This window comes from Cricetulus griseus, chromosome 7 (genome assembly GCF_003668045.3).
Source record: "Cricetulus griseus strain 17A/GY chromosome 7, alternate assembly CriGri-PICRH-1.0, whole genome shotgun sequence".
Lineage (NCBI taxonomy): Eukaryota > Metazoa > Chordata > Mammalia > Rodentia > Cricetidae > Cricetulus > Cricetulus griseus.
The window spans coordinates 131,898,014-131,921,942 of record NC_048600.1 but is presented as its reverse complement, the minus strand read 5'-3'; the positions used below and the strand labels follow the sequence as shown (position 1 = coordinate 131,921,942).

At 50.5% G+C, this 23,929-nt stretch overlaps 1 protein-coding gene across 1 annotated transcript in view; it reads right to left on the bottom strand.

Annotated features, from left to right (window-relative positions):
• Positions 1-1,603: 1,603 nt before the first annotated feature.
• The window catches only part of Slc26a11 (solute carrier family 26 member 11), a 25,714-nt gene continuing 3,388 nt past the window's right edge, over positions 1,604-23,929 (bottom strand). Inside the window, 16 exon segments of the mRNA XM_027425487.2 lie at positions 1,604-2,474; positions 2,477-2,530; positions 2,736-2,808; positions 4,227-4,360; positions 4,764-4,863; positions 5,289-5,416; positions 7,015-7,155; positions 7,365-7,420; positions 8,583-8,643; positions 12,178-12,228; positions 15,001-15,073; positions 15,431-15,606; positions 18,249-18,391; positions 19,263-19,342; positions 22,896-22,981; positions 23,900-23,929. The exon segment at positions 23,900-23,929 is cut by the window's right edge and continues 163 nt beyond it. Coding sequence (XP_027281288.1) covers positions 2,440-2,474; positions 2,477-2,530; positions 2,736-2,808; positions 4,227-4,360; positions 4,764-4,863; positions 5,289-5,416; positions 7,015-7,155; positions 7,365-7,420; positions 8,583-8,643; positions 12,178-12,228; positions 15,001-15,073; positions 15,431-15,606; positions 18,249-18,391; positions 19,263-19,342; positions 22,896-22,981; positions 23,900-23,929 — 1,421 coding nt within the window. The 3' untranslated portion in view covers positions 1,604-2,439.

The following is a 23,929-nucleotide window of genomic DNA, read 5'->3' as shown; positions in this document are numbered from 1 at the left end:
GGCTTTGAAGCCTATCCTGGAACTAGCTCTTGTAGACCAAGCTGGTCTCGAACTCACATAGATCCACCTAACCCTGCTGGGACTAAAGGCATGCCCAGCTTACCATCATGCTTTATTAATCTAAACAGTTAGCTTGTAATGTTAATCACACCTAAGAAATGTTGGTTAGTACACGCCCCCTTCTTTGACTCCCCTGGAGTTTAGCTTTTCTCCCCTGTAACTGGCAACCTGTCTCCTTCAGAAGTTAACACTGTAGCCAGCTCTCTCCCTCAGGAAACACTGAAGCCAGAACTCCTTTTACAACCCAGTGCCAACCAGACAGCTGGCAAGCACTATCACTTTGTCCTTTATCGTTAACTCAAGGAATGCATTGACCCTGAGAAACAGCTTCTGTAACCTTTTTTTATTGCCTGAAGTCTGTTGTTTTGCATGTATAAAAACTGTACGAACAGCTGAGCAGTGGTGGCGCATGCCTTAATTTAATCCCAGCATTCGAGAGGCAGAGGCAGGTGTAAGAAGTAGGGGAAGGTGAGACCCGGGGCAATCCAAACTGTCTGAAGGAGACAAAGCAGCCAAAGCTGCCCAGCAGACAGATCAACAGAGCAACCTGTGAGGACCCTGTCTGACCTTCAAGCTATCTGAAGGCTGCACAAAGAGCTATGTGTTCCCAGCTTTTGGAACTGTCACCCATGCTGGGGTGGTGATGTAGCTGTTTGTAAGTCATTCCAGCTACTCTAAGTAACCTGCCTCATCCTCTGTGGCTTCCATTCGGGAACCCTGACTAGGGGCTGCAAGGGAACTTAGAAAAGGACAGACACACTTACAGGTGGAGAGGGCACTAGCCACACTCTTACCTCCACAACCCAGACCTGAGCCTCAGTGTCTATTATGTACACCACAGGGGTTGGGACGCTAGACAGGCAGGAGGTGTTGGTAGGTGAGCAGGCTCAGGCTGTCTCACCAGGAGGAAGCTGTAATTAGTGATTTCTGTGCCCATCATCACTCACTTGGACAAGACCCCCAGGAAGGCTTTGTCATCCCTCTGGGCCTCACCAGCAGAGGTTTTGCCACTCCCACGGGCCTGAGGCACTGGAATCCTTGGCATGGTCTGCCCATACACTTGACTCTTTCACAGTTTCCTCCACAGCCTACGGTAACCCCACACACCTATTCTTTTATAAGTGACTCCAGTAAAACTCATTGGTTCACCAAAATGGATGGTGGCATCTGTACTTGATCTGCTCACAATTCTGCATCCAAAGGGAGCACATGTCTGCTCATGTCTCCCCAGACACAGTGTCACACAACGAACAAGAGGGAAATACAAGATTCCACACATCATCCCACACAGAAGCAACAGCACACAACCAGCAAATCCCCAACACTGGGTGTGGGTGCTGGTGAGCCTCTAATCCCAGTGCTGGGCCATAAGCAGACACTGGAGGATCACCGGGCTCACTGACAACCAAACTCCATCTTCATCAACAAGGGCCACTGTCTCAGGGGAGCAAGGCAGAGAGTGATTCAGCAGGATACCAGATGTCTTCTTCTTGCTTCTGTGTACACACCCATGGGCGCGCACACACACATCCAGACACATAAGCACAGAATAAAAATCTTGTATTTTAATAACACTGATCATCACAATAAATATCTCACAGTAATGACTTCGTGAAGACAATTGACAAAGCACTTTGATGTAGTGATTTGGCTCACGTAAGATGGGGGCATTATGCACACTGACAGATGCGCACCTGTCCTGGGTAGAGACCTCAGGTGAAGGGGACAGTGAATCGGATAGATGAGTTCTTGGATTTTCTTTCTTTTTTTGGGGGGGGGAGTTCGAGACAGGGTTTCTCTGTGGCTTTGGAGGCAGTCCTGAATCATAGAGATCTGCCTGACTCTGCCTCGGATTTTTTTCTGAACAAGCATAAATGTTTTGCCTTTTTTAAAAAAAACACAAAAGTGCTGACTTCCATTTTAAGACACAATTTTAAGACTTCCATTTTAAACAAACTTCACTGTGCACAGCACACGGTGTCACCTCTTCAGCTCAGCTTCGTCCCCCGAACCACAGTCACTCACATCTGAGATGCCCGACCCTTCCCGACTCTTCTCCAATAGAGCCTGGTTCCAAAGAGGAATTCGGGATCTGGAAAGCTCCAGTTTTCCCTGGCCAACCCAGGCCAGAAGCCATGGTCCTCCTGTCTCACCTGGACCCTCTCTCTGGAAGATGAGTCTTCATCCCCACCCCACCCCCCAAATTCTCACGGCTTGGGGACAGCAGGAAAATCACGGGCTCCCTACTCTTTTCCAGAGCCAGCTGTGTGGCCCTTTTCAGTCCCACCAGTGGTGAGTCTGTCAAGTGACATCAACATCAATCACAGTGACAGCACCTTCCAGAGGCCCTTCTACCCCAGCTGCCCTTCAGGGGCCCGGCTAAGACTTGAGCAGGGAGATCCTGGGCTCTGGACAGAGTCTTCGAGGTCGGCGTGGGGCTGAGGCCCTGGTTCCTGCTGTAGGCATTTCTCTGCAAAACACACGGGATTTCATCAAGTACTGAAAATGTTCCTTAAGGCTGGGTCCTGCCATGGAATGGGTGTCAAGGAATGACAGTCACCAGGGTGTGGCGCCTAGGAAGAGCGTGTGGGCCTGCCGGGGGCTTTCAGGGCTTTCCTGACTCATCCTCTTCCATATCCTTCACACAGTTTGCTGGAGAATATTCCCACACTCACCGGCCTCCTCCAGAGTAGTGAAGTACTGGAGCCCCTTCAGGTCAGCAGCCAACAGTGTGCGAAGCACAGGCACCTGGGGACAGACACGCTTTAGCACAGGGCGGGGTGTCCTGAAAGATTCTACTGGTCTCACATGGATGGAGGAGGGAGGAAGGTGGGCCTTGGGGTCTCCTTGCCAGAGAACCTTCCCAGTGAACAGTCTCTATAAAAAAATTCATGATCTAAAATAACAAACCTCAACCCCTGACTCAGCACAGTGATAAGACACCAATGTAGCAATGAGAACACCTGCCAGTATCATTCGGCCCTGAGACTACACAGAACACATCCAGATAAAACCTCCCCCCTCCACAGTTCCTTCCTATAAAGCGGGAGCCCCCAGTACAGTCCCCACTGTCCTGAAGATCCCTGACCTCCACTGTTCTGATTAAAGTGCACTTTGCTTCTACAGAGGTAGGCCTCCTCTTTCTTTTATTTTCACGTTGACTAATTAGTCCTAGTCTAACAACCATGAGGACCAGGGCGCTGCACACCTGCATGCACGCTCGTGCACACGCATGTGCTTGAGTGCACATGCACACACACACAGACACAGACACACACACACACACACAGACACAGACACACACACACAGACACAGACACACAGACACACACACACACACACACAGACATACACACACACACACAGACATACACACACAGACACACACACACACAGAGACACACACACACAGACACAGAGACACAGACACACACACACACACACAGACATACACACACAGACACACACACACACAGAGACACACACACACAGACAGACACACACAGACACACACACACACACACACACACACACACACACACAGACACACACACAGACACACACACACACACACACACACACACACACACACAGACACACACACACACACAGACACACACACACACACACACACACACACACACACACACACACACACAGAGAGACACACACAGACACAGACATACACACAAAGACACAGACACACACACACACACACACACACACACACACAGCACAATGGGCATGCATGGCCTGGGACTAGAGCTCTGGTCTGAAGTTCTCAGCACAGGTGTGAGTCAACACTGACCACAGGAGAATCAAGTCAGATGATCCGTAACCTGTCACTTTAGAACCACAGCCAGAGAGGACTGGGCATGGGTCCTTAGAAGGATGTCATGGCTCAGAGGTGTCACTAAGGATTTAAAAACATTTTAGTCTTTATTTTGTTTTGTTTTTGGCCAGGGTCTTGCTCTGTAGCCGTGGTTAGCCTTATACTTGAAGTGTGGCCCAGGCTGGCCTTGAACTCATGTCAACACTCTTGCCTCAGCCTCCTGTGTGCAGGAACTACAGATACATGTAATGGTATCTGTCCACAGGTGTCACATTAGCCCAGGGCCACAGGGAGGGCTGTGGACCCTCCTCATGAGGTGGCATGGCTCTCCTACCTGCAGGCCAACGAAGGCCAGGGTGACACCCCGTTTCTGGAAGTCCTCCAGGAGCTCACTGAGTCCCACAACCACGGTGTAGTCTATGCAGCTGACATGCGTGCACTCCAGGACCGCGCAGCGTGGTAGGGGTGCTGGGGAGACAGGCCAAGAGTCTGCCATCGCACCGGCCAAACATGTTCTCTGCAGCCATGGCAGGGTTGACGGAAGGCCATCAAGAGACCATGCCCTAGGACTGTCACCTAGCAAAGGGGCCAGGGTGGAGGCAATGGCTGTCTGGAGAAAGCTACTTCCCTTTTAGGTTCCCCTGGATGTCAATTCCCCAGGCAGAGGCACAGGAGCAATCCGGGCCTTTAACGGGGGAGTCATGGGACTGCTGCCCAATGGGGGCTGTGGCTCTGCAGCAGACCCTACCTGGGCATCTGAAATGGGAAGCAGGTGACTGTCTCCCTCACCCCTGAGGGCGTTGAGGCTGTGGTGTGCAGGCAAATGCAGGAGTATGCGCTAATTTCTGCTCATCTTGGCTGGCCCACATACCTTCCAGTGCCCGGTTCATTATTGCCTCTCGTAGGGCATCAATTGCAGGGAAGTGCAGGCCACTGGCTGGCTGCAGGACAAGAATGCGTCCTTCTGACACCTGGGTGGAGGAGAGCAAGAGTGAAGGTCTGGGCAGATGGGTGAGGATGCTCTTCTAGGCTTTGCTGTTTGCTCACGGACAGGCAGGAAGCCCTGTACCCTTCACATGGGGTACAGCAGGGGGGGAAGCTAGCAGGAGAGACCCCAACCCTCACACTCAAGAGAGCTAGAGGTGCGCAGGGTGGTGGCGGCGCATGCCTTTAATCCCAGCCCTCAGGAGGCAGAGGCAGGCGGATCTCTGTGAGTTCGAGACCAGCCTGGTCTACAGAGCAAGTGCCAAAGCCACAGAGAAACCCTGTCTTGAAAAACCAAAACAGAGAGAGAGAGAGAGAGCGCTCTCCCTCAGGAGCACCTCAGATGGAAGATATCTCAGCAACTGTAGCAACCAAGGGATCCCCACCCACATTTTCCCTCCTCTGGGCCTACCTGGGTCTTGGGCCTAGCCACAAAGTGCAGGAGAATGAGCAAAGACACCAGAGTCCCAGCCAGGATGCCGTACTGAACCTCCCAGAAGCACAGCAGGAATGTCACAGAGAGTGGCAGCAGATCCAGCCCTAGAAGACGTGTTGGTTCAGGGGCACCCCTCCCAAGTGCACCCTCTGAGACCCATGGCCCAGTGGCCAGCCACTTAGCATCCCCCAGGGCCCTAAAGCACCTGGAGGAAGATGTGGTACAGGAACTCCAGCTGTGGGCTGCAGCTAGCCCACAGACCAAGGGCAGAGGTAGAGACTGGGCCCCTGTCTACCAGGGGAGGGGACCCACCCAGCCTGGTCCCATCCCTCGAGCCTCTGTGAGCAGGTAGGCATGGGGGTGGAGGGGGTGGGGCCTGTCAGAGAACCCAGAGAGAAGGAAGGGTGTGTGTGCGCGAGTCTGTGTGTCTCTGTGTGTATGCGTGTCTGTGCGTGTATTTGTGTGTTCCTATCTGTGTATGTGAGTGCATGCCTGTGTGTGTGTCTGTGTGGATGTGTGTGTGTATCTGTCTCTGTGAATGTGTCTGTGGCTGTGTGTCTTGTGACTTCTAGGAGACCCAGAGGATTCTTTGGCTGAAGTAGTGTCCTGGGTACAAAGTCCATGGAATCACCCTGGGATTCCACCTCTGAAACAGTGACCAAGACATGCCCATCCTTCAGACACGCCCACCCCAGAGATGCCCACCCTCCAGACACACCCACCCCAGAGATGCCCATCCTCTAGACACGCCCACCCCAGACATGCCACCCCAGATGCCCATCATGCCCACCTCTAGACACACCCACACCCACCTCACACCACAGACATGCCCACCTCACGCCCACCCCCAGACATGCCCACCCTCTTGACACGCCCACCCCAGACATGCCCATCCTTCAGACACGCCCATCCAGACATGCCCATCCTTCAGACACGCCCACCCCAGAGATGCCCATCCTCTAGACACGCCCACCCCCAACATGCCCATCCTTCAGACATGCCCACCCCCAGACATGCCCATCCTCTAGACACGCCCACCCCAGACATGCCCATCCTCTAGACACGCCCACCCCCAGACATGCCCATCCTCTAGACACACCCACCCCCAGACATGCCCATCCTCTAGACACGCCCACCCCCAGACATGCCCACCCTCTAGACACACCCACCCCAGAGATGTCCACTCTCCAGAGCCTCATTCCCTCTGGAAGCATCTATGGTATCTACACTCTACAGTAACACACTCCAAGGCTATCTTAAAGATGACATGTGGAGACTCACAGGAAGACCCACACAGAACAATTGGTCGTGCCTTCATCTGGTAATTGTGACCAAGAGGAAGAAGGGGAATTTAACTTCTGATCCACTAAAGGAACTCCTGGGTCTGGTACCCTCAGATTAGGAGATGGGGAGACGGCCAGGCAGTCACCCACCCACAGAAGAGAAAGGAAGGAATGTGGGGAGTGGGGAGGGGTGTGGAACGGGAGAAACCCAGTCTCCACTGGGCTTAGCTCCTCAAGGACCAATGCCCAGCTGGTCCCCGAGGCTACCCTGAGTGACGGTCCTGCTTCCTAGCTTTTTGTACCACAGTGCCCCAGCTCTAGTCCAAAGTAGGGCTGCAGGCTGGGAGGGGACTAAAAGACGCCCTTGGCATTCAGACACCGTGTCAGAGGCTGCCTGCCTTGAATGCACGCATACATACTCTTCACACGCCAGAGTGTCCTGAAGATCTTGGCATCAAACAGCGGAGCCACAGCCATGATGATGACGGCAGCCAGTGCAGACTTGGGAATGTAGTAGAACAGCGAGGTCAAATAGTTCAGAGACAGCAGCACTAGCACACCTGTGGGGGAGGGGGCCATCTGGGGGCGGGCACCCACAAAATGAAGCAGCCTAAGCTGGCGTATAAAGGGCCCTGTGTGCAGTGGGACACAGCTGTGGGCCCACACAGACTTGGCAGGAATTGGCCTATGTAGCCAGAGACCTGTGGGTTCCTTCCCTTCTCCCCATTCCCACTGCATGGACCCAAGGTAAAGAAGGTGGGGGGCTCACCAGTCACCAGGCCGCCTGCTGGGGTACACACCCCAGTCTGGGCATTCACGGCTGTCCTGGAAGACAACAGGAAGAAACTTGTCAGTCCCCAGGGAGCTGTCTGGCCTTATACTGGGGTGACCTTCCCGTGAGACCGGAGATGGAAGTAAGGGCAGTTTGGAGTTGTCACCAGGTGGCTGGCTCCCTCTAAGTGAAGACGTTAGCACAGCTGGAGGGCACTGGCCTCAATCTCCCTGGTTGTCTTTTTTTTTTTTTTTTAACTCTGACAGTTTTAGACAAGTTTGTCTTGCCGCCAGCCCCTCCCCCATTCCTGACTATCACGTCCCCTCCCCCATTCCTCTGGACTCCTTTCCCTTCCCAGCGCGTCTCCCTCCTTATTCATGTCCTGTGTTTTGACGCCCCGAGTTTGATTAGGGTTCCTCGTATAAGCGTGGGTGTGCACAGGCCACTCACAACTGGCCACACCACCTAAGAAAATGACTCCCTGTCCCCCGGCAGCCATTAGCTGCCAACAGTTCTTCAGCCAGGGGTGGGTGGGCTGTCTTGCTTTCCCGAACGAATACTGTTTATTATTACGAAAATGCCAGTCAAGAACCTTAATTTTTTTTAAGATCTCCCCTCTTCTGCCCCCACATCCTAAGTTCCTGCTGAGGAGTGCAGTTCCTCTTTCAGCCATGGGGGCTCCCCATCCCATCTTCCAGACTCCAGGAAAGGTTGCCTCCAAACTCCAGAGGTCCTGAGGTCCTGAGTTCAATTCCCATAATACTCATCAGCGATTCAGACCTTCCCCCCCCCCCCGCACACACACACAGTGTCTCCCCATATAGTCCTGGCTGTCCTGGAACTCACTGTGTAGACCAGGCTGGCCTTGACCCTCACTCAGAGATCCGCCTGCCTCTGCCTCCCAAGTGCTGGGACTAAAGGTGTGAGCTGCTGAGTCAGGCTCTCCCCTCACTTCTTTTAGAATTAACTCAGGTACTAGCATGCCTGGAGGACTTGGATGGGCCAGGGACTTCTACCACTAATGCAGGGCAGGGATGCTAGGAGCTGTACTGAGGGCAGGTGTAACCTTCCTCACTGTGGCAAGGGGACAGCTTTCTAAAGGACTAATGGGGAGGAGGAGGAAACGTTTTAAGGTTAAGGGTGTGGCAGGAGGAAAAGGGGTCTTTGCTCCCAGCTGACCCTAAATGCACAGAGAGAAAAGAACATGGCACTCACCTCCCAAAGCTTCCAGTGACTGGGTAAGATGAGACAAGGGAGCCCAGCACATTGGTGAGGCCTGGGGAGAGAACGGGAATTTACCAAGAGGGGCAGGGACATCAGATAGAAGGGGAAAAGGCAGGAGGAGGGGGCCAAATGCAGAACCACACAGGGCAAGGATGGAGGGAGAGCCTTTTTTCTTAGTTTTTCGAGACAGGGTTTCTCTGTAGCTCCAGCTGTCCTGGCACTCACTCTGAAGACCAGGCTGGGCTCAAACTCACAGAGATCCACCCGCCTCTGCCTCCTGAGAGCTGGAATTAAAGGCATGAGCCATCATAACCCTACTGGTTTTTGCCTTTTTTAAAAAGATTTATTTATTTTTATGTGCATTGACTTATTTATTTATTTATTGCCTGCATGTGTGTTTCTGCCATGTGGGTGCTGGGAACTGCACCCAGACCCTCTGGAAGAGCAGTTGGTGCTCTTAACCACTGAGCCACCTCTCTAGCCTCTGGTTTTTGAGACAAAGTTCCATGTAGCCCAGGCTGGCCATGAACTTGATATACAACTGAGAATGACCCTGAACCTGTGAGCCTTCTGTCTCTAATAAGATCATAGTGCTAAGATCATAGTCCCATCTGTTCTGGGTCTAAAGTAAAATCTGGCTCAGGCCTTGCTATGTGAGGCCTCAGGACACCTTAGGGACAGTATCAGTAACCATGGGGATGACATCCATCTGAGCATCTGAGACCTGGCTGCTGTGAATGCCAAGTCAAACTGAGGGACCGAAGGTCACAGCTGGCAAAGTGCCTTCCTGAGGTGACACTCCAGAACCTATGAAGTCCAGGACCACAGCCCTGCTGGACCCTGGAACTAAGATCTTGGCCCACTTACCATACTCTGCCTACCCAACATCCATCCCCCTGGGAACCTTTACAGTGATCTATACCAGCGACTACAGGTTCAAAGTCGGTTCCTGGAACTTCCCTAGCACTGAATGTAAGGAAGCCAGTCGTCATCCCCAACGTCAGGTGTAACGTGTCTTGCTTAGACACGGAGCGTGGGCAGCTGGCCAGTGGCCATACCACTGAAGAAAAACAACTCCCTGTCCCCAGCAGCTATAAGCTGCCAACAGCTCCTCAGTCAAGGTGGGTAAGCTACCTTAAAATACCAACCAGAAACCCCAATTCCTTTAAGATCCCCCCCTCTTCTGTTCCTACATCCACAATTAAGCTGGGCTGACCAAGAGTCATTAGAAGGCTTGGTAGACCCACAAAAGAATAGCCCCAAAGATTAGGGACTGCTTAAATACCAGCCCTTCTGGGGTCACAGAGCCAAGTCCAGGCCCCGGAGAGTAAGGGGTGAGGGCAGCATTAGGCTTTGCAGAGTCTGGACAGGGCTGCGGGAGATTGTCCGCACTGACAGTCCGGGAATGTTAACAAAGGTAAACCTTGCCAAAGAAGTTAAACATTGGCAAAGAGCTTGCAGTAATATTTTGAGAGCGATTAGCAACAAATATCTCAAAAACAAGAGACTTCAGTTTATAAAAAGCAGTAGTTGGATCCTTCCTCTCATTGTACAAGGAACAGCAATTTCTGGAGCCCCCACATACTATACTGATGGAAATAAATCAGGAAAGGCAGGGAAAAGAAATAAAATGGCTCAAAGCCATTATGATGCCATTCAAAAGTCAGAATTCTACTCTATTTTTATGGAATTATTAGATTTTCCAGAACCTCTACACTGTGTGAAGATGTCACTGTGATTGGTTTCATAAAGAGCTGAATGACCAATAGCTAGACAGGAGAGAATAGGCTGGGCTTCTTCCGGGCAGAGAGAAGAACTCAGGATGAAACTAGGTTCTAGAGAGACGCCAACAAGACACTACAGAAGTCAGACATATGAGATAGAGGAGAGACAACCGAGACACATAGCAGAATGTGGATTAGCAGAAACAGATTTATTTACATTATGAGAGCTAGCTGGGAAAAGCCTAAGCTAAGGCCAAGCTCTCACGATTAATAAGTCTCCATGTCATCATTTGTGAGCTGGGGGCCCTAAGGAAAGTCGGACTGTGTAGGCTACACAGGATCACACTGACCCCAGGTGGTGCTAGATTGGGCACAGGTCTGTGTTGGAGTCAACAGAGATGATTCCGTGTGCTTGGATAGCCTGCAGGGTTCACATAGGCCTGCGGCTCACGGACAAGCAGGAGACTGCACAGTCCATTACAGAACCCGGGAGCAGCACCCCCTCCACCAAACTCATCCTGGCCATCCTTCTGTCATGCTTATTCCTATCTGGCTGGCACTCTGGGGGCTCCATGGCCATCAGGGCAGTCCTTGCTGATACTGACTTGTTTGTTATCTATTTATTTGTTACTTGTTGGTAGCAAGTAACAAATGTTGGTAGTGTTCCAACCCCGGCCTCCAGACACACAGTGTTTGATGTAGTGGGAATGTGCCTGACAAACCACAGCTGGATGACTTGCTGGGACATGCATGGGGTGTCTGTGGATTTCTTCTGCTCGAGGCAGGTGACCCCACCTCAGTGGGCTCCATTCACTCATTCGGTGAGGAAAGGACCTCAAGTCAAACCCTGTGATTGGATTGTTGGGCATTGCCGCCCCTCCTAGAGAAAGAGCACAGGTGGTTTCCAGGCTCACATGGGCATTCACAAGGGTGAGAGGACCAGGTAGGGAAGCGTAGGTCCCACAACATATTAAATACAGTTCCAGGGGGCTGGAGAGATGGCTCAGAGGTTAAGAGCACTGACTGCTCTTCCAGAGGTCCTGAGTTCAATTCCCAACAACCACATGGTGGCTCACAACCATCCGTTATGAGATCTGAGATCTGGTGCCCTCTTCTGGTGTGCAGATATACATGGAAGCAGAATGTTGTATACATAATAAATAAATAAAATCTTAAAAAAATATAAAAACAGTTCCATTACCAAATTCAAGAGTCTTAGTGTGGGGCTGAAGCAATGGCTCAGTGGTTAAGAGCACTTGCTTCTCTCGCAGAAGACCAGCTTCTGTTTCTAGCACCTGCACGGTGGCTCACAGCTGTTTGTAACTGCAGGGAACTGGTGACTTCTTCTGACCTCCACTATACACACACACTCCCAACACATACAAATAAATAAATCTCAAACAAAAAGACTTTTAGTGTTGTTTCGTAACATGTCAGTACAAGCATTCATTTGTAGGGACAAAGAAAGAGCTACTAATCCTGACACTGACCCCAGTGGCCCACCTGAGTCCTCACTGACCCACATGTCCTTGCCTGGAGGGAGGTCGCACTGGGGAAATTGGAGGGACCGTCCTGGGCCCCATTACCACCTGTTCTTCCAGAGAAGGCATTCAAGAGACTCACCTGTGAGAACACCTGGCACCCTCCAGCTCCCTCCCCAGGAGGTCAAGGCTCTAGCTTTTAGGTGGGCACAGCAGGGGCTTGGCCAGCAGAGAAACAGGCCACAGGGGAGGGTTTGCACAGGACTGACTGGACACCTAAGGACAGGTCAAGCTGAGATTTCAAAGGCCTCTCCCCGCACAAACATCACACTTGATGTCATCAGACAGACACAGAGGCACTGGGACCAGAAGGGGTCTTACCGATGGCCAGCAGCTCCTGGTTGGCATCAATGCGGTAGTTATTCTGAGAAGCTGAAGAGAAAGGACAATATAACCCGTGTGTCACTGATGTACAGAACAAGTTACGTGTGGTACCAAGGTGCATGGATGAGTTTACACACATAAAACATGCACAAACTGAACACGCTTCATCTAAACTAAGAACTGCTAAAGAAAAAAAAATCCAAAAGTAGGAGGAGCTGGAGAGATGGTTCAGTGGTTAACAGCACTTGCTGCTCTCACAGAAGATTGGGGTTCAGTTCCCACCCGGTGGCTCGAAACTGTGACTCCAGTTCACGGGCTCCAGCGCCCTCTTCTGGCCTCCACAGGCACAGCACAATGTGGTGCACACACATACATATAGGCACTCTTACACACACAAAAACAAATTAAAATTTGGAGGGGCGGCTGCGACAGGGTATTACTGTGTGACCCTAGCTGGCCTGGAACTCCCTATAAACACCAGGCTGGCCTCGAACTCACAAAGATCTGTTTGCCTCTGCCTCTGAGTGCTGGGGTGAAAGTGGTAGACTACCATGCCCAGCAAATAAATCTTAAGGACGGTCTGATTGGGGTACAGGGTGAAGTGCTGGAACGCTGGATAGGAATTTGTTCAGGCACAACCGAGATCAAGCAGAAGGCTGGAGTGCGTGGTTGTGAAAGCATGTGTTATTTTCGCTGGTGATGGTGTGTGTTGCTGGAGCTAGCCCCTGGACCGGACATGTTAGGCAAACACTGCAGCACTCAACTCCACCCCAAGCCCTGGTTTCAGTCTTCAGACTCTCCCTGTCCCCACAGCGAAGAGGACCTGCCATGGTACAGATTGGAACACAGACACCGATGATGCAGAGATGGAAGAATCGACTGGCTGGGCACTGGTGGTGCACGCCTTTAATCCCAGCACTCGGGAGGCAGAGGCAGGCGGATCTCTGTGAGTTCACGGCCAGCCTGGTCTCCAGAGCGAGTGCCAGGACAGGCTCCAAAGACACAGAGAAAACCTGTCTCCAAAAACCAAAAACCAAAAACCAAAACAAACAAACAAAAACAAAAGAATCAACTCTGGTGGGGTGAGCTAAGGATTTAAGGGCCCACCTAGAAAGGCCCTGGGTATGCACTGGATATGTGCGGAACCAGAGGAGTAAATGAGGGGTCAAAGTTTTGGGAACTTAGTGAGCCAAGTACTAAGTTGAAGTTTAAAGTCCAGCCTTTCCTACGATTAAACTAAAACTTTTCAGGGGGATGCGGTGGCTCATTGTAACCCCAGCACTCAGGAGACAGGCAGGCAGACCTCCGTGAGTGCGCGCAGAGCCAGCTTTGTCGAGCAGTGACTTCCAGGCCAGTCAAGGCTACATAGTATGGTCTGGCATCAAAAACAAACACATAAATAAATTCTGGGGCTGGAACAATGTCCCAGGGTTGAGAGCTTATTGCTCTTGCAGAGGTCCCAAGTTAAGCTCCTCGTACCCATGTCAGGTGGCTCACAACAGCCACCTGCAACTCCAGTTCCAGGGGATCTGACACCTTCTAGCCCCTGCAGGCATCTGAACTTGTGTATGTGTGCATGTGGGTGTGTATGCATGCGCGCGCACACACACACACACACACACACACACATGCACACACACATGCACACACACATGAAGACACATGCACACACACACATGCACGCACACACAAATAAATTAAATTAAATTGATCTTTAAAAAAACCTTGCAGTTCAACAAATTGCATTAAAAACAACACAGCTTGGGCTGGAGAGATGGCCCAGTGGTTAAGAACACTAGCTGGTCTTCCAAAGATCCTGAGTTCAATTCCCAGCAACCACATGGTGGCTCACAACTATCTGTAATGCGATCTGGTGCCCTCTTCTGGCCTGCAGGTGTACATGCAGGCAGAACACTATACATAAATAAACAAATCTTTTAAAAAATTTAAAACAGCAACAACAACAACAAAAAAACAAAAAACAAAAACAGGGCTGGAGAGATGGCTCAGAGGTTAAGAGTGCTGACTCCTCTTCCAGAGGTCCTGAGTTCAATTCCCAGCAACCACATGGTGGCTCACAACTATCCATTATGAGATGTGGTGCCCTCTGCTGGTGTGCAGATATACATGGAAGCAGAATGTTGCATACATAATAAATAAATAAAATCTTTAAAAACAAAAAACAAAAAAACCACATCTCACTGTTTCCTGGATTCCAAGTCACTATTATCAATGAGGTGCCCAGTGCCTATGATAAGAGGCTATGCTGGGGACATAATGGTACCTAGCACACATCTCATCCCCACTCCTCAAATGCCATGTTCAGCACCAGCATCCCAAGAGCATCCACACCCCAGAAACCAGCAGGGGCTCCACAGCAGGGCTCCTGTGTCCACACAGGCAACACCCCAGACCAGCAGGGGCTCCACAGCAGGGCTCCTGTGTCCACACGGACAGGCTGCCAGCATGTGAACATCACATCCTAATGTGGTCCCTCACAGCAGAGCCTTTCTTACAGTGCACTAGAGTCCTTCGTCGGGACCCTGGGAGCTGGAAGTGACGCAGACACGTGCAGACTGCACTCTGAGAGCAGCTGGGCCATGCTGGCTCCCTTTCAGTCTGTGAAGTCTTCTGGATTTTCGGTTACAGATGCCCATTACCTCCCCTCCCCCAATTCATTTAAAGCATGAGCACATATTACTTGTATTAACATTCTAATTTTAAAAATTAGAATAGGCAAAGACACCAGGAAGCAGGAGCCTAGAGTGAGCTAGTGTGGCTATGTGTGTCTGAGGGAGTTATAGGCAGTGGGTATCTCACCAAAGGATTTGGCCACGGCAATGCTCTCCAGGAGGCCCACCAGAGGAACCACAGCCAGTCCAGTCCCCATGTTCTAGAGGAGAGAGGCACAGTGAGTAATTTCCCTGAGTTCAGGAAGGCTCTTTCCAAGCAGGGGCCCGCCACAGCAGGCTGCTCCTTCTCGGTGGCTAGCAGAGGCAGACATTGCCCAGGCTGCAGCAGTGTGGATTTACACTGGAGAGGAAACACCACCTCAGGGTGAAAAGAGAGACACTAAGAAGAACCTGGTAAATGCATCCTTCCCCGGTGTCCAAAGGAGGAAGGGATTCAAGGCAGAAAGACACGTGTGCTATCTCATTTCTTCCCCACTTTCCTGAGACACCCCATCTTGAGGATCCGGCCCGGGGGCCATCTCAGGAGCAGTCCCACTACTGGTCTTGTCTCTGCTTACCTGCACCATCTCAGAGAATGAGATGGTCTTATTGTCTGTGGTCACTGAGAAGGGTGGGGCCCGCACAGGAGGGAGCCCCTCAGCTATCTTTCCAGTCAGAACGAAAGGATGATGGCCTGTCACCTCGAAGGAGTAAGCAATCAGGGCTGCAAAGGAGACCACCAAGGCATTGCGAGCTGGGACAGAAAGGGGGAGGGATATTGGTGAGAGGCAGCCTTCTTTGCTTTTGAAGACTTATTTATTATGTGTACGAGTGTTTTGTCTGCATGCATGTGTATGTACCATGTGTGTGCCTGGTGCCCGAGGAGGTCAGAAGAGATCAGTCGATCCCCCAGAACTATAGTTATAGTTCTGAACCGCTATGTAGACGCTGGGACTTGAACAGCAAGTGCTCTTCACCACTGAGCCATCTCTCCAGCCCCAAGACACAGTCTTAATGACAAAAGGAAGGTATTCGAGGCACAGACATCTCAGTCAGGGGACACTACCCTTCCACAACCCCCCACTGCAGCCTGGAAGCTTCGGCATGAGTAAATGTGGCCATGAGCAGGCGTGAGCATGTGGCCCTGTGAAACACAACACTGGGAGGTGACAAGGAGAATGCATGCTTGCCTGAAATCACAGCAAATCAGGAGGCCGGCTACACAGCAAATACCAGACCAGCCTGTGCTGTATAAGGTGCTGAGGTTACACAGTGAGAGCCTGCCCACAAATAAATAAACAAATAAACAAGTGAACAATGAGGGATTATTTTAAAAGCAGAGGAGAAAAAGGTTCATGTGTACTCCCGTTGGAGCAATGCAGAATGAAGGCCAGAAGATGGTAGACAGAACCTCTAAAGTACCAAATATAATATATATATATATATATATATATATATATATATATATATATATATTCATATGCATATATATGTTCTATACCCAGCAAGACTATCTTAGAAACACAAAAGCAAACTAGAAAATTTTCCAGGCATAAAAAGCTGAAGGATGGGCTGGAGAGATGGCTCAGTGGTTAAGAGCACTGCTTGTTCTTCCAAAGGTCCCGAGTTCAATTCCCAGCAACCACATGGTGGCTCACAACCATCTGTAATGAGATCTGGTGCCCTCCTCTGGCCTGCAGGCAACATGAAGACAGAACACTGTACACATAATAAATAAATAAATCTTTAAAAAAAAAAAAAAAGCTGAAGGATGCCAGGCATTGGTGGCGCACACCTTTAATCCCAGCGCTCGGGAGGCAGAGGCAGGTGGATCTCTGTGAGTTCCAGACCAGTCTGGTCTACAAAGTGAGCTCCAGGACAGCCTCCAAAGCCACAGAGAAACCCTGTCTCCAACCCCCTCCCCCAAAACAGCTGAAGGAACTGAGCAGCAAGCCGGCATTGCAGGACGTTGTCAATGGAGCTCTGTGCAGAGGGAAAACAAGACCACATAGAAACTAAGAAGGAAGAGGACCAGGGATGGTGACCATGTATAAATGAATGGCTTTTCTTTAATGTGCAGGTCCCCTTAAAAGTGATGCAGGTCTAAAGTAGAAATAATAACAGCTGCCATCAGACTTTCATAGGCTTACAAGGAAAAGGTACGGTCACAGTGACATCAAGGCTGGCAGGGGAAAGTTCCAAGACAAGTTACCAAGTCACTCATGAAGTTGTAAGAAAAAGAGGCGTACCATAAACCCTAAAGAGCCGTGAAACACCACCTTGGACAACCACACTAGACAGAACTAATAAACCAAAAGGTAATAAAACGGAATCGTAAAGTGTTCGATTCCAGAGAAGGGTAGAACATGAAAGAACAAAAACCAGGTGTGTTAATATGGCACAACACAGCAGAGCCAAACCCATGGATACAAGACACATGAACCCCATCAATTCCCACCAGAACAAGGCAGAGACTGCCACAGAGCTTAGAAACAAACCCCCTTAAGATATCGTCCACAAAAACCTCACCTTATAGAGACACAGTAGAGCCAAGGGTTATTTCAAGAAGCAACAACAACAAAACCCACCTTACATGTTCATGCACCTAGTGTCAGATCTTTAGAGACAACCATAGATAGGAAAATAAACCGTTGCCTGAAGTCTGCATTCCTCTCTCAATAATTGACAAGTGGAAAAGGAATTGACAAGAATACCGTGGCCCAGGGCTGCAGAGATGGCTCAGTGGGCAAAGGCACTCGCCACTAAGTCAGAGGATTGGGGTTGATCTCTGGGACCCACCTGGTGGAACCCCACACATGCTGCCCGCCCAGCTGTTTTGCTGTTGATTTTTTTTTTTTAATTTTACTTTCTAGTTTTTTTGAGACAGGGTTTCTCTGTGTAGCCCTGTCTGTCCTGGAACTCTCTCTGTAGACCAGGCTGACCTCAAACTCAGAGATCTGCTCTGCCTCTGCTTCCCAAGTTGGGATTAAAGCCACTATACCCAGCAGCTATTTTTTATTTATTTATTTAATTCATGGTGATCAGAAGATATACCTTATTGACTTAAAACTATTTACATTTAGGCAGGCAGTGGTGGCACACGCCTTTAATCCCAGTACTCAGGAGGCAGAGGCAGTGGAACCGTCTGGTCCACAGGGTGAATGTCAGGACAGCTAGGGCTGTTACATAGAGAAACCCTGTCTCGAAAAACAAAACAAACAACAACAACACTGCGGTGACAACCATAATGATCACTAATATCCCTGGTGGGGCAAAACCACCTAAGTCTGAAAACTATCTGCAGCCATGTGTCCTCAGCTAAGCTGTGGGTTTGACGAGCCTACGCCCACAGCTCTGTGGAGCCGGCTGGGCTCCTCTGGCAGCAGGTCCCCTCACCTGTGGTGACAGTCCACACCAGCCCACGGCTGAGCTTCACACAAAGGGGCGTCTCAGGGTCGGGAGGAGGTACTCCTTCCCGCATCAGCTTCAGTGCAAGCAGCAGCACCATGCAGGCCAGCCCCAGGACGGCGTCGCCCACCCTGCAGAGAGAGCGCCAGTCAGAGCCTGACTCAGCAGCACTGTGCTTACCGGCTGCTGTGGCTGCTCTTTCCTTTTACTGAGATAGGGTCTCTTATACGGCTGGAGCAGTCCTTGAACTTGTAATCCTCCTGCCTCAGCATTCTGAATGTCAGGATCACAGATAAGCATATAACTAGCTCTCTGCCTCTGAAGGACACACCCCTCTGAGGGCTGGGCGGAGAGAAGCCCCTCATCATCATGGTAACTGGATTATTGGCCCAGTTTTCAGTCACATGTCCTCCAGCCTGTAGCTGCTTAGCCTGTTCCCAAGAGTTTGGAGGGCTTGGGATTGCACAGTCAGTGACACTTGTTACAGCACTATCTGTAGTGGATTGTGACCGGAGTATCACTTCCCTGCCTCCACCAGGACAGACAGGAAGCACCCTACCATTGGCTTCAGGCCCTACGGAGCAGCAGCAGACTGCCCTTGGCTTGGGTGGCTCCCCAAATAATTCCTTGCATAAGGGGCAGGCCATTCATCCTGGTTTCCACTGGGCTGCTGGGAAGGGTATCTAACTCTCTGAAGGAAAGCCCTCTTGTGGGTGCCCCAGCTCTCTCCATGGCTCACTGGCCTCGCCGGCCCGCTGGCCCTGTTCTCTGTTTGCATCAGCTCTGGGTGCTGTCGGGGTTCTCTGCCTCACTAAGAACTTCGGGATTGAGACACTGACAAAGAAGGTTCTATGGAGGCTGTCCATGCTGCTTGCTAAAATGCTCTGACTAGGGCGTCTGTCTGCATGTCTCACCTGGCACAGCACTGCTCCCAAGGGTCCCTGTGAGACAGAACAAACGTCACCCGGGTGAGGTGCAGGTGGGGAAGGGGTCAGGAAGTACCTGGTCTCGCTGATGTGGAGGAAGGTGTGGTACACCTGGAGGAAGAACTGCCGGGGGATACGCTGCAATCCCAGCAGGTTCTGTTCAAACAGAGGAGACAGCCATCAGACAAGCGCCCTCCAGAGTCATCTGTTCACACTTGCCCATCAGACAAGCGCCCTCCAGAGTCATCTGCTCACACTTGCCCCTCAGAAGCCCTCCAGAGTCATCTGCTCACACTTGCCCCTCAGAAGCTCCTCAAGTCCCCGGCTGGACCCCAGTCCCCAGGGCTGGACCCCAATCCCAAAGGCCATGCTGCCTCAAGGCTTCCAGGAGACTAACAGCTAATCAGTCAGGGGAGTGGAGGTTATCTTAGTAAAGACAAAAGCCAGTCGGTACACCCCAAAGCAGGAAAACCAGATCTACAGCTGTGTGGTCAGGAGTCCAGGGCTGCCTCTGAGCACATATAGACATTGGTCCAAAGTCATGTCCGTCACTCCTAGCACCGCCCCTACCACGCCGAAGGAAAAATCGCACTAGCCACAACACTACATATGGCTGGGCAGCACTCCGGGCTCCAAGGGAGTGGGTGCTGACTGCCTTCAGGAAAAGGGGCTCTGCTCCCTGGTTTTGTTCTTTATCACTTGAGGTCCAGTAGGAGCTGTGCTAGCTTGACACCTGCTGCAAACACTGAGTTGTGGGAACTACTGAGTAAGTAAAGCCAGATGCATTCTGGGTAAGTAAACACAGGTGAATTCTGGGCTTTGGTGAGCTCATGTCCCAGGCATGTCAGAATGCTGCAGGCCATGGGGTTTTTTAGTTGGTTGGGTTTTTGTTTTTGTTTTATTGTTTTTCGATTTTTCAAGACAGGGTTTCGCTGTATAACAGCCCTGACTGCCCTGAAACTCGCTCTGTAGAGCAGGCTGGTCTCGAACTCACGAAGATTTGCCTGCCTCTGCCTCCCAACTGCTGGGACTAAAGGCGTGCGCCACCACCACCCAGCAGCAGGTCGTGTTTTTAAAATCTGGTGGGCAGCCAGGATTGCAAAACTGGGGTGCAAAGAAGGATCCCACTGCTGGCTTTATTATCACAAAGAGACCACTCCGTTCTCACGAGGGAAGGGAAAATTAAAAATATGCTTGTGTACTAAAATGGAATTATGTTGTTTTCCAAATAAAGATGGTCCTCGCAGAAAAGGCCCGGGCACACCCTGACAAGTGTGCACACACCTCCTCACCACACTCACCCACACCTTGCTAAATTGTTTGCTTGTTTTAAAGTGGACACAGGAACAAGCCTGTAGTCTAGAGGTCTGGGGGAGTTAGATGCATGAAAGTGTGACCTAGTGGACCTAGTGCTTAGCAGTCAGCATGAAAAAAAAAAAAGAAAGAAAGAAAGAAAGAAGAGAAAAAAAAATAAGTGAAGAAAAGGTCAAAGGTCAGTCTCCCCACACACATACCCATATCCCAAACCTGGATTTCTTAGCCCGCACCAGAGAGGTGGAGCAGCCCCTGCCCTTGGGAAGCACGCCTTGTGGAGTCCTGGGGTGGTGACACAGGTCACGAGCCTGGGGAATGGCCCTGAGTATGCCATGAGGGGCCCAAGTTGCCAAGTGCAGGACAGAGTTCAGTTCCATTCTGCACATGCTTGTTGGGTGCACAGTTTACGCCAGCACCCAGTTCCATCCCCGTGGGCTGGCAGTGGACAGAGGAAATTCAGTTACCCTTGGGTAACTGAAGGACATGAATTTTTAGTACTTTTTGTAGATATCTTACAAACAGTTTACAAAAATAAAAAAAGAGGACTCCAAAGTTACATAGCGGAAACTGTGTCTCCAAAACAAACAGAAAAAAAGACAACCCTAGGGCACTAAAAAAATGGTAATGAACACAAAGAAATCAAGAAACTAGACATCAAATTCCCAAACAATCCAATTTAAAAAATGGGGTACAAATCTAAACAGAGAATTCTCAACAGAACAATCTCAAATGGCAGAAAGACAATTAAGGAAATGCTCAACATCCTTAGCCATCAGGGAAATACAAATCAAAATCACTCTGAGATTCCATCTTATATCGATCAGAATGGCGAACATCAAAAACACCAATGACAGCTTATGCTGGAGAGGATGTGGAGAAAGGGGAACACTCCTCCATTGCTGGTGGGAGTGCAAACTTGTACAACCACTTTGGAAATCAGTATGGCAATTTCTCAGAAAATTAGGGATCAATCTGCCTCAAGACCCTGCAATACCACTGTTGGGCACATACCCGAAGGAGGCACACTCACACCACAAGGACATTTGCTCAACTATGTTCATAGCAGCATTATTTGTAATAGATCTTGGAAGCAGCCTAGATGCCCCTCAACTGAAGAATGGATGAAGAAAATGTAATACATTTACACAATGGAGTACTACTCAGCGGCAAGAAACAGTGACATCATAAAATTCACAGACAAATGGACAGAACTAAAAAAAACATCCTAAGTGAGGTAACCCAAAACCAGAAAGACAAATATAGTGTGTACTCACTCATAAGTGGATACCAGACACAAAGCAAAAGTTCCCCAGCCTACAATCCACAACCCCAAAGAAGCTAGAACCCTGTTCCAGAAACAGATGGAAGCGGATACAGAAATCCACAGCTAACCACTGGGCCAAGCTCCTGGAGTACAATCCAAGTGAGGAGGAGCGAGAATATGAACAAAGGAGTCAAGACCATGATGGGGAAACCACAGAGTCAGCTGACCTGAGCTAGTGAGAGATCACTGACTCAGGCCTGACAGATGGGGAACCTGCATAAGACTGAACTAGACTCCCTTGAGATGGGTGACAATGGTGTGACTGGGACAATATATGAGGCCACTGGCAGTGGGTCCAAGACCTAACACTAATGAACAAACTGACTTAATGGAGCCCATTCCATATGGAGAGATGCCTTGCCCAGCCTAGACCCAGGGGTGTGGGGTGGAGAGGGGCCTTAGTCCTGCCTCAACTGGATGATGGCACAGACTTAGTAGACTTCCTAGGGGAGACCTGACCCTCTCCATGGAGCACATGGGAAGAGAGGAGGAGTTGGGGGAGTGGGAAGAGAGGAGGGAGGGGGAACTGGAATTGGCATGTAAAAAATAAATTAATTAAAAAAAAAGAAAAAAATTGCAAAGAAAAATGGAGAGCAGAGAGACCACAAGCAAAGCCAGGCATCGCAGTCAGATCTGGGAGATGGCTTCTGGGGCCTGTCAGTTGGCTAGCAACTACAAGTCTCCTAATGTGTTTGTCAAGACAGGGCAGGAGCACCCTGGGGAGTCCATCAGGCACCAGACACAGATGGGATAAAGCCAGGGGCACAGCAGCCAGCCCTAGGCTACCAGCCGTGAAACCCGACCATCACTCAACACCTCCCCTAGGTGAGCCCTGGAAACCCAACCACCACTCAACACCTCCCCTAGGAGAGCCCTGGAAACCCGACCACCACTCAACACCTCCCCTAGGTGAGCCCTGGAGCACCAGGTGCTTTTCCATCCCTAGGGAACAGAAGTTCCCTGGGGAACAAAGGGCTACACGCCCCTACAGGTCACAGGCAGGACTGGCCTTGGTCTTACTCCCAGGCATGACAATCGCAGGGGCAGAGTCCAGATGGACACAGGGCCTACCTTGATCTGTCCAAAGCCAATGGTGATGGTGGCAGCTGAAGTGAAGCCTTTAATGACAGGGCAGGAGATGAAGTCCAGTAGGAACCCTGTGGCCAAGAAAGGACTGGGGCATTTAATCCACTCAACTTCAGGAGAAGGGGTAGGCATGGGCAGGGAGAAGTGACACAGTGGGACTGGGGTCACATTCTACAGCTAAAGATCAACCAGTGACGTGCTCCGTAGACATTTTTTTTCCTAAAGATTTATTTTTTAAAAATTTATCTGTGCTGGGCGTTGGTGGCGCACGCCTTTCGTCCCAGCACTCGGGAGGCAAAGGCAGGCGAATCCCTGTGAGTTTGAGGCCAGCCTGGTCTCCAGAGCAAGTGCCAGGATAGGCTCCAAAGCCACACAGAGAAACCCTGTCTCGAAAAACCAAAAAAAAAAAAAAAAAAAAAAAAACTATATGTAAAAAAAAATTATATGTAAGGCCAGGCGGTGGTGACACATGCCTTTAATCCCAGCACTCGGGAGGCAGGCGGATCTCTGGGTTCAAGACCAGCCTGGTCTACAAAGCAAGTTCCAGGTCAGCCAGGGATACAGAGAAACCTTGTCTTGAAATACCAAAACTACCCCCCCCCATCAAAAAAAGAATAATGGGGTTTATGGTCTAAAATCAATACTGAAGGTGAAGGGTAAGAACAGAAATTCTGGAAGACATGGGCAGAGCCTGTCTCATCAGACAGCAAAGGATCACCAGGCTGAAAAACTACACTGTTACTGGCATTCCAGGAGAACCCTGGGCACCTCATTCCACTGAAGACACTGTGGAAGGTAGGAGAGGGTTAGGCTCTGGGTCCCCAGTGCGTCTACAAGTGTTCTATTGTGGCCTCTGTGCAGAATGCAGCAGAGTTGGAGACTACCTCATCCCTGTCTACAGTGATGCAAAGAAAGGCACCCTTGAGGACTTGGCACCCCAGGAAAGGCGGCCATGAAGCCACTCCCACAACAGGAAAGCAGGGTCTTACCCAAATGCAGGAACCCCATGGCCAGCTGGA